General features: G+C 45.3%; 1 protein-coding gene across 1 annotated transcript in view; it reads left to right on the top strand.

The window, feature by feature from the left end:
* Positions 1–1,857: 1,857 nt before the first annotated feature.
* TBCEL (tubulin folding cofactor E-like) overlaps positions 1,858–14,095 on the top strand; it is a gene marked incomplete at its 5' end in the record, with an annotated part of 14,076 nt that continues 1,838 nt past the window's right edge. Inside the window, 5 exons of the mRNA XM_009584413.1 lie at positions 1,858–1,997; positions 5,125–5,306; positions 6,361–6,617; positions 9,327–9,453; positions 9,906–10,022. Coding sequence (XP_009582708.1) covers positions 1,858–1,997; positions 5,125–5,306; positions 6,361–6,617; positions 9,327–9,453; positions 9,906–10,022 — 823 coding nt within the window. The remainder of the gene's footprint in view (positions 1,998–5,124; positions 5,307–6,360; positions 6,618–9,326; positions 9,454–9,905; positions 10,023–14,095) is intronic.

The following is a 14,095-nucleotide window of genomic DNA, read 5'->3' as shown; positions in this document are numbered from 1 at the left end:
TTTTTTTTTTTTTTTTGAGATAAAGCTCATGCTAGTGGTGTCATGCAGCGCCATCAACTTGCATCGATGCCTGCAGGTACATAAGAAGGCCAGTGTTAGACAGGAGTGGGCCATATTTCAAGCCAAGCGATGAGTCGTTGAATCTCCAGCTAGGTTTCTTTTGTGACAAGTGACTTAAATGAATTTGTGGTTTACTTTGGCTCTCTTCTCAAGGCATCAAATGTTCTCTGACTGTACCTATGCCGACCCAGTGGAGAAATCCCCCTCTGTCCTTTGCTTCTGACCTTACTGCCTTGAGGGAGTTTCAGACAGATGTGTATCTGAAGCGCTGTGCTGCTCATGTACGTCCTTGAGCCTCATAGACTGCGGAATCTGTGTCACTATTTCCTACTCTTTGAACTGAATCCATTTGACACCCTTTGGTCTTCCCTCACGCTCTGATATTAGCGTTTGGTTCTCGGTTTGTACAGATGAGTCTGGGATTCACATTTATCCCACCAGAACTGCCCCTTCTTTGTGTAACCTTTTGCCCATCTTGATCTGTGAGCGTAGTTTGAATTTCCATCAGGTCAATTTGTATCGTAACCAGCCCCAAAGGGGAAAATAGCTGTGGAAGTTAGCAGAATGAAGTTTACAGTAACTGAGTTTGGCAGAGGAGAAAAAAGGGCCTGAGTTCAGTTGAGGATAAAATGTACTGCGTGTTGCTCAAAATTAATACGAACAGAAAATTGGCCTGATGGAATATTCAGTCAGTGCCCTCTCTCCTGTGTGTGAGTACCCGCTTCCCTGAGCTGTTTGGATGCTGGAAAGAAGGCACATGTTTATAAGTCTTAAAATGTGACCAAGGTATGGCTTACAAGTACATCATGACTAATTCCCAAAGCACAACACTATCCTTGAAAGAAGCCAAACACTAATGAGCCAGGAAACTTGAAAACTCAGATCACTCCAGATAATTGTCTGCTGCTAGAATCCCCTTCTAGTTGGGTGACTGTTGAGTATTAAGGAGAGAGAAAAAGGGCCACCTTTCTAGGAAAAAGATTGTTGTTGTTGTTAAGTCTTAACAGATTTTGATTCTCCACAAAGGTGGTAGAGCTGTTAGACTGATAGCTTGCCTTGCCTTGCCTAAATGTGGATTTCTTGTGTTGAAATGGTTTCCTGTTACAAATCCACAGCTTTTAACTTTGTCATGTTTTGGCCTTAGCAAATCAGGCTGTGATTGTGATCCAAGTCCTTGTCTGTAAATAGCTGCGAGGACATTTACCTGCATGAGAAGGAACTAGAGCAAAACCAAAGCAGAAACATAAAAGGCAGAATAGAGACTTAAGTTTTTCCAGGATGCAAGAATGCTAAATGTTCTCCATTGTTGAAAAGGGAAAGCTTAGAAAAGAAATGTTTAAATACATCCTTGCTGTTCCTAACCCCAAGTGGGCTAAGTAGGAGAGGATAAGGGAGTCTGAGTCTGTGCAACTAACAGTCCACCTAGTCCTGTATCCTATCTGCAGATGCCTGGGGAAGAGCATAAGTTCTGGCAAGAACTGATATGAGACATACTATAAACTACAAAGGACTGGCCTGTCCTCACTGCAACGTGGACAGAAATGCATGTAGGAACTGAAGAGCACCAATACTGAGTGGTACTTCATGTTTAGACACAAGAAGACTTCTTGATTGATGTTGGTCACTTGTCATAAAATCCATGTTTATCCTGAGATCCTTAAATATACGTAAATTGTGGAATTACTGGTAGATCTTTTCTTTTGCTGAATGTCATGCTTGTTTGTGTTTGTTGTTACCTTCTGTAACTAAGCAATGCAATGCTGACCAGAGGGCATCTTCTCTTATTCCGCGTTTCAGATCGGCTCAACCTTCCAAGCGTGCTGGTACTGAACAGCTGTGGCATAACCTGTGCAGGGGATGAGAATGAAATCGCTGCCTTCTGTGCTCATGTGTCTGAGCTAGATCTTTCTGACAATAAACTGGAAGACTGGCATGAGGTAAAATGGTTACATGTGCATCTTTCTGAATAACTTTGATGGCTGTTACTATGACTGCAAATGCATTGCAGGTTATAAGAGTACTTCGTTCATTTAAAGTAGAGAGATTTCAATTTTTTGTGGCTTCTTTCTCATCTTTGAAGCTGATGCTTATTTACTTTGACAACAACTGAGCAATAAACGTGATGAATTTAATTCATTTGGGCACTTCATTCCATTTACCTCATGACTTACAATCTTGGCCTGTGGGTGACAAATATATTATCATGCAAAGCACCGGAACTGGGGTTTCTAACATCAACAGATTAATGAGCGGTGCAGTTTTTAACAGAGTAAGACCTGAGGAGGTCTAAGTAATGGGAGTTGATTCCCAGCTTTGCCACCGATTCTGTGATGCTGGGCAAGGTATTTATTTTCTCTCTGCTTTTGTTTCCCTATCTGCAAAACAGGTTTAATAACATTTACCTCAAAGAATATTTCTGAGGCCTCATTAATTAATGCTAAATGCTGTTATAAAATCCTCTGAAGTGCTTGGATGAAATATGCTAGATAAATGCAATGTAATACAAGTAAAACAATTGCAATTTGTTCAAGTGTTGTTACAGTTCCTCACTGGCTTATGTTCTGCTTTTATGTTAGTGTTTATTGTTGGAAATATGTGGAAAAGAACAGGATGTGCAACATGAAAATTATCATGTGTTTCTGTTGCATCAAGCTGCTACGTCTTTAAACAAGTAGTGAATGCAGTGTTTGCAGAAATGTCCCAGTTCTGGCACGGGAGTCGCAAAGTCAGACGTGGGATAGGTTTCCCTGTTTCTGTTATTTCCTTGTTAGCCTAGAAGGTATTAGCTCAGTGAGTGGGAGAGAGATCTTAGGCTTGTCTGTTGAGATTAGAGCCAGGGAAGATGGTTTTGTACCGAGGGCATATCTGCTAAGAACTGGGATGGTGTCTCCTGACTTGTTTTATTCTGACCCTGAAAGGCCCCCTCCCACAGTAATGAGGTGCTCTCTCTCCGCTCCCTGTTCTGCCTTTTATTCTCAGCGGGGCTCGCCTCACATCTGGTGAGCAGCTGGGAGAGCTGCACATACACTTGTTGCTCGTAAGCTGCATGCCTCACACCCTGCTATTTGTTCAGTCTGTTTAGGCTACCCTGGACAGGACAATTTGCTGGCTTTTGCATGAGCCGCAGTAAAGCAGGAAATGAAAGGTTTTCTGTGTACTTTGGCCCCTTCCTCCGAGATGGGATTAAGTTTTCATAGGCCATCTGCAACAGATAAATATCTACCCAAGTCTTAAAAACTGCCAGTGATGGTGTTTCCAGATCCCTGGGTAGCCTGTTCCCATGCTTAGCTAATAACCTCATAGTCTAAACTATGTAACTTAAGTCTCCCATGCTGTAATTTAAGCCAATTGCTCCCTGCCCTGTTCTCAGCAGACACGGAGGAGCATTCATTGCTGTTCCTTATATGACAGCCTTTTATACCCACGAAGAAGAGCTTTCATGTCTTCTTTTCCTATTTTAGTATAATACTGAAAAAATCCAATCATTCATCGTAGGCCAGTTTTTCTAAATCCTGTGTTGTTTTTGTTGCTCTGATGTCATTCCAGTTTGCCTACTTCATTCCTAAGGCATAGTGCCCAAAACATGACATCACCTAAGATGAGGTGCGAAGTGAGACAGACTAATTACCTCCAGCATCACGTATGCAACACTTGAATTCAACCTCCGCATGATACAATTGCCCTTTGCTATCAAATGGGCCCTGTTATTGACCTGTGGATGTCATGGTCTGCCCCATCTCCTCCCATCCCAATCGCTTTGTGGAGTGGAGCTCTCTAGCTAGGTGTTCTCTGACTCGTAATTATTTTCTGGATGAACGTTAGTACTTTGACTATCCTTCAACTGAACTTGAACCCATCTTACGGGTTTCAGGTGGCTTCGCTTTGGCCTCTAGTCTTGTACTGCAATGTGATGGCAGCCTTTCCCACCTTAGTATCACCTGCAGATTAAGAAAACGCAATAGCGTTCAATTATTCTGGTCATTGAAAACATAACGAGTAGCATTCTGCTAGAACACTCCCTTGGTATGTCTGCTAGCTTTGTATTGAACTCTTAACTTACAGTGCTATCCCAGGCACTGTAAGTCCCCAGTTTGTCTATGCGACTGGTGTGCAGATGGTGTCGGAAGCTGTCGTTCCCTTATACTACTTCCCACTGAATCAGTTACCCAGTCGAAGAGGAAAATTAGATTGACGTTATGTGTTCTTTACAAATTGATGCTGCCTGGCTACTCTCTTCACTTAATCATTATTAGATGACTACAAATTGATCATATAAATAACTTGTTCCCATATCTTTCTGTGTATTAGCAGTATCTAGGTCAGCACCTATCCCGATCACACGATCCGTTATGTATTCCACACTCCAGAGCTGTACAGACGTCGTCTCTGACTTTTCTTTCTCTTTCTTGATCTTTTTTCCTTACCTCTCTGCTACTTTGCCCTCAGGTGTGCATCTGTACGCACAAAAAGAGAAAGTAGCCCCAACCAGAGTTACCTGAACATTTGGATTCACTGTAAGAAAGCTGCTGTTTTCAGAGTAATGGAATTGAATAAGAAATTCATTGTACGTGTACAGTGAGCTTCTATCTGTCTTTTACATTGGGCAAAATGGCGAGGTATGTGACTAGTGGGGAGCAGTGGAAAGCTGAGCAAGTGATCAGGTTGTTGGCCATAAACTCAAGCTGTGCCCATTGCCTCCCTGCTAAAAGAGGGGTTCGGCATGCTGGGTCCTGTAACGTGCTGCTGCTTAAGCTTGGTGTTGAGGTGGATTTTATGACCTTTCCCAAGAGACTGACTTTCTCTTATCAAGCTGCTCGGATAGTGTAATTAAATGAACTGTTGAGGTGAATGAGCAATTAACCAATCAATCTAGATCAGCGAATAGCTAGAGTATGAATTACAGGTAGTTATCCAGAAGCCTTATTTTTTTCCCCATATCGTTTCTTTGGCTTGTGGTGATTCCGAAGGGCCCCCTTTTAGGAGACGGGATATTACTGCATGAGGTCCGATTACTGCCTGATACGCATTTCTTTCTTTCTCTTTTTTTTTTTCCTCCCCACTTAGGTCAGTAAAATTGTGTCCAACGTTCCCCACTTGGAGTTTCTAAACTTGAGTTCCAACCCTCTCAGTTTGTCCGTTTTAGAGAGAAGGTGTGCTGGGTCTTTCGCTGGTGTTCGCAAACTTGTGCTCAACAACAGCAAAGCTTCCTGGGAAACAGTCCACACAATCCTGCAGGAATTACCAGAGTAAGCATGGGGAGTTGGGCGTAGAAAGGGGTGCTCGCTGCACGCAGGTCAAGGCTGGCTTATCAAATCACATGGTGAGGGAGAGAGGGGTGTGAGGATGCAAACATGATCAGTAGAGAAAAAGGGAATATTTTTCTTTGGGAGCTTGGGAACTGGCCAGGTGAATGCTTTACATTGTCTTAAAAGCTGAACTTGTGTGACGCTGCAAAGCCTGGGGCTTCTTGTCCAAATCTAAATGGATAATCACCCCAGCAATGTAGGAGGTGACACGCTTTCCTCTGAGTCGCTGCAGAATGAATGGTGCAGTGCATACCTGTACTAATAGCTTTTGAATGGGATGTAAGTCTGAGGGTCTGGCCACTTGTCAAGTAATATTTCATCGTGCTTTTCTGTGCAAAAGTGTTGATTTCTGTGGCTTGGTCACAGTCCACCTTGGCAGTGGCATTCTGCTTCTGCGAATGTCCTCGGTGGCTTCATTTTGATAACAGGTTCCTCTTCGTACGGCTTCGTAAGCGGAGATGATGGCAGCAGTATATCCTGCGTGGCCAACGTACACTTCCCTGGGATTAGGAGAGCTAGTTTAGTTGTCTGAAAACTTAGTGGGACCTGTTCTTTCTTTAATGGGAATCTTTGGCAGAACCAGTGATGTGGGGAAGAAATTGTCATCTGTGTTGTATAAAAACACCTTTTTGAATTAAGCGGTGAGCATTCAGAGCAGGTACCAATCACCATTGGAGTTGGGTTGGTGGCTTGTTGGGCACAAATGTGGAACACCACCCCGAGCAATCTGTTACACAATTAATACTGGGAGGCTAGGAGAACACTTAGAGGTGTTTTTCATCTGCAGAGGAAGTTTACGGATGGGAGCAGAAACGTAGTCGAAACACTCCATTTGAAGTGCTCAAAGGCCTTCTCTACACCAAGGTTTCAAATCACATAAGAGCTGTTACAGAAAGTCGTGTTAAAATTGCGTATGAATGTCCCTGTACCCGAGAGGGTAGCTGTTTTTCAAGGTATATTGAGATGATGATACGATCTTTCTTTCCCTGTGCAGCTTGGAGGAGCTCTTCCTGTGCCTTAACGACTATGAAACAGTGTCTTGTTCTCCAGTTTGCTGTCAGTCTCTCAAATTACTCCACATAACTGACAATAATCTTCAGGACTGGACTGAAATTAGAAAATTGGGAATTATGTTTCCATCACTGGACACACTTATTCTGGCTAACAACAACCTCACGACCATTGAAGAGTCAGAAGATTCCCTAGCAAGGCTGTTCCCCAACCTGCGATCCATCAATTTGCACAAGTCAGGTGAGAGCCTGGAAGCAGTATGCTTTTTGTTCTCAGCATAAGTGACAGCGGTTGATTGGAGTCTCTCCTCCTGAGTAGGTGAAAAACACACTTGTTTTGTGCTCTTTGAAACTTTGGCCGTGGGGTGGTTGCTTCTTAGGCCTGTGTTGGCAGTAAGTTGGCTGCAGTCAGCATTGCTTCCTGCAAAGCATGCGAGGGGGCAGGTGAAGGCAGAAGTGCTGAGCACGAGCCTAAACCTTTGGGATAGTTCTGTTGCTGTAGCAGAGATGAAAATGCCCAGTGACCTTTGTCCCAATCTATCCTGGCTTCTCGGCAGAATCAAAAAGCTGTTGATAAATGTAGTCCCAAAAGACCTATCATGCTGAAGTCCGGTTTCCTAATGGTGCTAATGCAGGGCCATGCAAGCAGATGTACTGAAGTGTACTGACCTGAAGAATGTAGCGTTAGGAGAGGAAAACAGGCAAGAAATCAACTTGCCCATCTCTGTGGGCTTTACCTGCTGCTTTTGGTAGTTAGTCATTATCTAAAAGATGAGTCAGAGTAGCATGGAGTGGCAGTTACTCAAAATGAGCTGGCAAAGGTTTTTTACATTAGTAGTTTCCCTCTGTTCCTTGTCCCTGCCTCAGGTGCTCCTGGCTGGAGAAGGATAAATAAATGTCTGGCCATGGAGGGGATGAAAGAATCCCATTTGCCTTTTATTCCCTGTTTTATCTTGGGTAAAATGAGCGTATGTGTAGGTATGTGGCGTGTAAGGGCCAAGCAGTCACCAGCAAAAGCTGTCTGTCATCTGTGGTCAGTTATTAGAAGCTCACCACGAGTGATGCTAGAGGCTGCTTTTACACTTTAGCCCCAGAGAATTTTTAGCCAACGTTCCAGAAAGAGAATAAGCGTTTGGCATATTGGGAAGGGCACCCTGTGCTCAGAGAGAGGGAGCTGCAGGGCAGCTCATGAGGGCTCTGACGTGTTTGCGAGATGACACATACGCCAGAAGTTCTTCCGCAGGAGTACTTAATGCATCATCTTTTGTTCTTTACAGCTTTATATGCTGTGCAAGCCATAGGTAAGTGTTAGCCAAGGTAGAAGGTACTTTATTAATAAGCTCTGCAATGTGAGCATTAAGGAATCCCTATAATAAAAGCTTAAAGCTAACAAGAGGAAGAAAAGCCTGTTAAGCTGGATTTGAAAGCACTGTCTCACTGAGGAGCAAGTGCTCCTGTGGTAAGTAGTTTTGCAATTTTGATGCCAGGTATTTAAGAACTCTGGATTCTGTATTGCATTTTGATGTTTTGGGAGCTGAAAGTCAAATAGAAATCCCAAGGAGCATGTTAAACTTTTTTTTTTTTTTTCGGGAAAGCTGCTGCACTCCAAAATTATGTCACGTGAAGACTCCAAACTGGTGCCTCTTTTTGCAGGCTCTTTTAGCTTAGTGGAGATCAGGGATGAGCTAAAGATAATGGTTTTTAGTGAAGCTATAGCGCAACAGGGTCACGAGGGGATGAACAGATTTTCCCACCGAGGCGGATGCCATGGCTGACAGCAGTTTCTTCTTCAGAGGCAGTTGTCTCTCTGCACTAGCTTTCTCCCAGCTACAAGAGCTTTTTGGCCCTTGCAGAGTGGCATGATTCAGAGGGGTACCGGGCACTCTTTGGTGAATTTGCACCCCAGAGACCAGCTGGAAGAGTTCTCCTCCTGTCACAAAATTCTACTCAGTTTGTCTGTAAATGTGGCTGATGCTGATAGCCAGAGGATGGCTTTAGGCATAGGTGACCTTGGCAGAGGTGTTTCGAGCACTATGGGGAAAGGAAACTCTCTCTTCCCGCCCCGCACACACTGCCGTGATACTTACAGGAATTATGTTTCTGCTCTGAAAAGACCCCCTTTTGACTTGTGGTTGTGACACACGGTTTGAACCGATAATTTTTCTGTTTTTTCACATTTTCTGTACTGTGTGGGTGAAACTGATGAATGTTGTTCAGAGAAACCAGTTTTCTAACTTGCGTTGCCAGTGTAAGCTTCTGGAACAGTCATCGGAAAAGCATCGCGGTAAACGTTTCTGCAGTCGCAGCAAAGGGAAGCGAAGATGAGTAGTGTTGATCTTGCCACATAATCAGGGCTGTACTGTTGTTCGATCCTCAGCTTTTTTATTTTACCCTCTCTGCTTGCCTTGTTATCCCAAATATCAGGTCTTCAGGGGGCTGAAATTGAGTTAAAGGCTTTTTCATTAAATGGCTGGATGGCTTCTGGGACTATTTTACCACTGGGTTTGAGTGGAAATGGGGCCCAAGGTGGTCATGTGTGCGAGGTGAAGCCATTTGATGGCTGTTTAGTGACGCCTAGAATGACAGAAGTCCTGATGACTTTAATACTACTTAAGGCAGCATCCCTTTATAGATGCAGCCATCATAACTGATGCTAGTCAGTTCTCGGCAGTGAGGCCAAAGACTGAATGGTCCATAAAAGCTAAGCTCCCTAATCAGCCATGGAGATCATCCTTCTAGACTTACAAAACAGCATGAGAGAATTTAAACTACTCTGTCTTGTAAGCAAATGAAGGAGATTTTTTGCAGTGCATCATGAGCAAAAAGCTGACTTCTAAAGAAACAGCAGCTGACGCTCGCCTGTCATGTATGTTCTTTGGCTGTGTCTGATTATCTTGGATACATGATGTATTATCTGTGTTTGTTTAAGCAAGTCTTTTCTTTCGAGCAGGTTTGCATTGCTGGGAAGACATTGACAAGTTAAATTCTTTTCCCAAGCTCGAGGAAGTGAAATTGTTAGGAATCCCTTTGCTGCAGTCCTACACCACTGAGGAACGCAGGAAGCTGCTAATAGCCAGGTCTGTTGCTTGTTTATTCTGCTCAGCAGAAGCGTTACATGGCAATGAATGGCTGGGAGTGGGTAGTTGGAGGAAGAGGCTGTTAGGAGATGGGGCTTTGTATGAATTCATTGCTCAGAAAGATTTGAACCTTTTTTTGTTGTGTGGAAAAGTGGGAGTAGTGGAAATGTTAAGTCTAACTTCTCTACTTCTCAGAGAATTTTTTGAGTCTCGTACATGCCAGTGCATGCGATGCATTTATGTGGCAAAATGAACGTGCTTAATTTTGAATGTGCTTGGAGTAACTGCATGGAACTCGCCCTCTCTCTCTAGGGGACCGAGGCATAAGCTACCTGGCAGGATTCTCCTGGTGTTAATCTTGTGGCACGTAGCTTTTGATGGTGACTGTCTTGTTGGTCACCCTGTTTGGGTTTCTCTTTTTGCTGACTGTATTTCTTGGTGGCTGCATGCAGGTTGCCATCTATCATCAAGCTCAATGGAAGCATTGTTGCCGATGGGGAGCGAGAGGACTCAGAGCGATTCTTCATCCGATATTACATGGAGTTCCCAGAGGAGGAAGTCCCATTCAGGTATGAATTCTTTGTTGTGGAATGGAGAGCAGGGGCAGAAAGGCGGCGAGGCAAAAGGAAAGGTGACTGAACAGATGATGTTACATGGGAAATCTGGGCTAGCCGTTCCATGAAAAAATCATCCCTCGCCTTCCTTCTGTCTTGCCTTCCTCAATCTGTTTTAGTTAATGTCGTTATATTAGAGTGTTGTCTGATGACTTGTAGAATCACTTCTGAGTCAAATTTGATCTTAAAGTGTCCGTGTCAAGTGCCATTAAACAACATGACTGCTCAGTTCATGATCTTCATTGCTTCCTGGCCTCCCTGATGGCTAGCTTTGTAATCCACCTGTGTTTGGGAGTCCCCAAAAGCCAGTACAGATCGTGCTCTCTGGTGCCAGGCTGGGACGTCTAATTCTCTTGACCATCTGGTGTGTGGAATGTGACTGGCGATGGGAAGCTGTCCCCTCACTTTCAGGCCCGCAAATCGCAAGTCTGATGGTTTTTCTTTGCCAAAAAAGTATGCCCAATGATCCGCTAATCTTGGTAAACTAATGAACTTTGACAGATGCTGTTCAGTCGGTATCTTCTCTGTGCCAGCATCTACTTACTGCTTCTTAATGGGCTGAGGAAGGATCATAGAGCCACTGCATTTATGTGCCTTTTGCCCTAGAGCCCTTGTGCGCTTTTCAGACAACAAAGCTTCATAGCCCTTTCTTTACAGAAAGGGGGTAGGACAAGAGTGTGTGTGTCTGGAGGGACAGACAGAGGTAGGGACAAACCGAGGTAGAGAAGGCTGAAGGTATGGCCCAGTATGGATGACAAAGGTGCAAATGGAATCTGGCCGGTGTTTACATTGGCTGGTCAGTGTTTCTCCCAGCTTAACTCTTAGGTAAAATGTCTTTTGTTTTCCGAAAGCAGTGTGTATGTGACCTGCCAATACAGTAAGGGCATGGGAAGGCTGGAATGGGGAATGGGGGCATGGCATTTTGCATGAATACTAATAGGTCCAGTGATTATAGTGTTTGTTAAAGGCGTACTGGGGTCAGTTCAGAGGCAAAGGGTACTAATGTAGTTAGGGAGACAAGACAGCTGGTGATCCCTCTTGTGCCTTTTTCTGAGGACAAGTCCTGGCTTGTAATTTTAGAAGCTCTTGAAGCGGAAAAATTGAAACAAATATTGGAAGGGATAGCAGCAGAGGCGTAGAATGCAGGGGAGAGGAAGGGGAAGGGGAGACGGGGACTGTGAGCTCATGGTGCTGCTCCTAAAGTGGATTATTTTCCGTAACATTTTATTTCTAAGAAAACTGTTTTGTGTCTCTGTGTTCATGGCCCTAGAAGGGGAGAATAGCAGGGCAGCTGAACCCAACAGCTGCAGCGGAGTCCTGCCCTTTGGTGAACGGGGCTTGGGCTGACCTGGAAAACCAGCCAGGAGAAGGCAAGGCTCTCGCACTGAAAGCGGTGTATTCGGTTGCAGACTGGGAGGGGAACTAAGGTGCAAGTAGCCCTTTGATCCTGGTGGAACAGGTGAGCCGCCCTGAGCTCAGGAGGAAGGGTTTGTGCACGAGAGGGAAGGTAAATAAATAGCTGGCAGGCTCTGAATCTTTTTCTGCTGGACTTGCGTCTCTGGGTATTGTGGTGACAGATGCCTTGCGTGTCCAGCACCCATATATTGTTGAGAAGGACACAGTGGGGTATAGTTTTAGACATGCATGATGCTACTCTTGGGACGTGGACTTTGGGAACAGGCTGTGTGCACCCATGTAGTTACACAGTACCACACACAACTGGGGTCAGTTTCCAGGTGGGAGCTCATGTAAGAAGTTACTAATATCTCACCCATCCAAAAAAGCTGGGCTGATCTTGACCAACATGCTAGCTTTATGCTATTTTGGTAAGATACAGGAGAATTACCTCCCCTTCTGATTTCTTAACCTTTAAACACTGTAACTGCCCTTTCCATGGTCAATGGGCTCTTTGTCTGAATCCCTTCATCTGTGCAGCGTTTCCAAGAGACTTGTGCAGCTACTAAAGAGGGTTGTTCTGTTCTGGAGGAGTTGTGTACCACTACAGACTATTTTCTAATGAGGCTGCAGATGGCTGAGAGTGTCCCTAGTGCCAAGGGCCGGGTTTCAGTTCCTGGACCCATACGCAGCAGCCCTTGTAGGAAGGAAAACCTGGCATTCTTTGCAGAGAGATTTTGTGTGTGTTTGTTGCTAAAGCTTCCTCTTCTTTGCTCCCAAATCTGGTGTGGTCTCTCTGAAGGTGGTTTGTAATTAGAATCTAATTACACACACATGTTGTTGCTGGGGGTACAGCATCTGCATTGCAGTGCTGCCTCAAGCGGAGGAAGAAGACACACTTGGGCACGGAAAACTTAGGAGTGTAAACAGCCCCCCTCAAGACTGTCGAGGTGTAGCGTGCGATAAGCGAACAGCACGCTCTGTCACGGCAACCCCTGCTTGTATTGCATGTCATCACGGGCTGCAGCTCGAAGGGATCGGAAAGGCAGGGAAATGGACAGAATAATTTCACTCTCTGGATGTCGTGGACTAGAAAGGAGCGCTGAGCGTACAATCCAATATTGGCTGTCTTCTTGAGTGACGTCTTTGTGTCTGTGGGTTTTTAATGAGTCCTCTGCTTGTCTGGCCCGCTGTTTATCTGCAGAGTATTAGAGACACTTCAGGCTCAGTTCTTCAGCATCTTCTGCTCTGGCAGTCAGTGTCTGCTGGGCTGCAAGGGTGATTATAAAAGTCTCCAGGGTGCCTATTATCGGGGTACAGAAGAACCATATGAGCAGTGTGCCTTCGTCCTTATTGATTTGAGGGAAGCCAGTCATTCAGAATCCTAACTTTCTTTGCAGGCTGCAGCTAGCATACAAGGAGCAGGCTGTGAAGCTTGTTCTGCCTTTCCTTGACATAAGAAAATTTAAGACAACATTGCCTGACCCTCCACATATTAACAGCATGCGTTTGGGTAGTCTTAGCCCACTCACGGTACTTCTGTCTCTCAGCTTGCTTGAAATTTGTCCCCCTCTTTATACTTTTCCCACCATCAACCCTCTTCACTGCAGTTTCCCTTAGCACGTGAATCGTGGCAGTACTTTTAGTCGGCATGTGAGAAATTGCTGGTCTGCAGCATGCGGAGATGGTGAGAGTTGAAGGGATGTCCAAGGTGGGCTGAGGGCCTGGGGCAGCAAGGGACGCATTTGCTCTCTCTACCTCTCCAGTCGGCCGTTGCTGCTGACCTCATCCTTCCGGAGGTGGTGGAAAGTGCTGCAAAGAAACCCTCCTCGTCGGCGACACGTTGGCTAGCACTCGCTCTTACTGTGGGCAGTAGCCCGGTGGGTAAAATATGGGGAGCGCGTTGTCTCCTCTCAGCATTAATGCCTTTTCGAAATAAATAGGCCTGATGCTATCACCCAGGTGACTGTGAGAGCAGGACTTTGGACGCTCTGCCCTGGTGAAGGCTCGTTTTGTCTGTGAGACTGGGGAAATCCTAGTGCGTTGTGGCCCTTACCTCATTTCCCAGCAGACAGAGGGTCTGCTGTTCTCCAGGAACACTCCCTGGGGTCACTCGGCCTGCCAGGTCCCATCATCTCTCAACAGGGGCTGTGACACAGCACCGATCGCATTCAGCTCAGGCTCGGATCGGGAACAAAAAGCTTTCTGTATGGAGCACAGTGGAGGGCCTCTGAAATGTTACCTTTTCTCGGCAGCTCTTGGTCTTTTGTCATTTCAATCACATTGTGTTTTGTGTTGCCGTTTCACCTCTTTCCCAGCCAGGCAGGGGAGATGCAGCCTTGCCTGATGGGAGCGGTACCTGCTGAAGGTGGCGGGAGGGTGAGATGGGTTTTCCATTGCAGGGGATGGCTCCCCGGGACGGACCTTGTGAAGGACAGTTGGAGAACTTGGCTCCAAGGAGAAAGTGACGGTGGAGCATGTGGCTCTGCTAGTAAAATTCCCATGTTGTTTTAGAGTAGGTGTGAAGGGTCAGTTGGCAAGAAGTCCCCCGTTTGTTACCAGCTTCCAAACCATATGGCAGCTCATCTTGATTTGGTGATCTTAGTGATCCCGTGCTCAGTGGAGTGTAACAT

This window comes from Fulmarus glacialis, unplaced genomic scaffold, assembly GCF_000690835.1.
Source record: "Fulmarus glacialis isolate BGI_N327 unplaced genomic scaffold, ASM69083v1 scaffold44198, whole genome shotgun sequence".
NCBI lineage: Eukaryota > Metazoa > Chordata > Aves > Procellariiformes > Procellariidae > Fulmarus > Fulmarus glacialis.
Note: the sequence above shows the minus strand (reverse complement) of the source record. Positions and strands in the feature narration are given on the sequence as shown.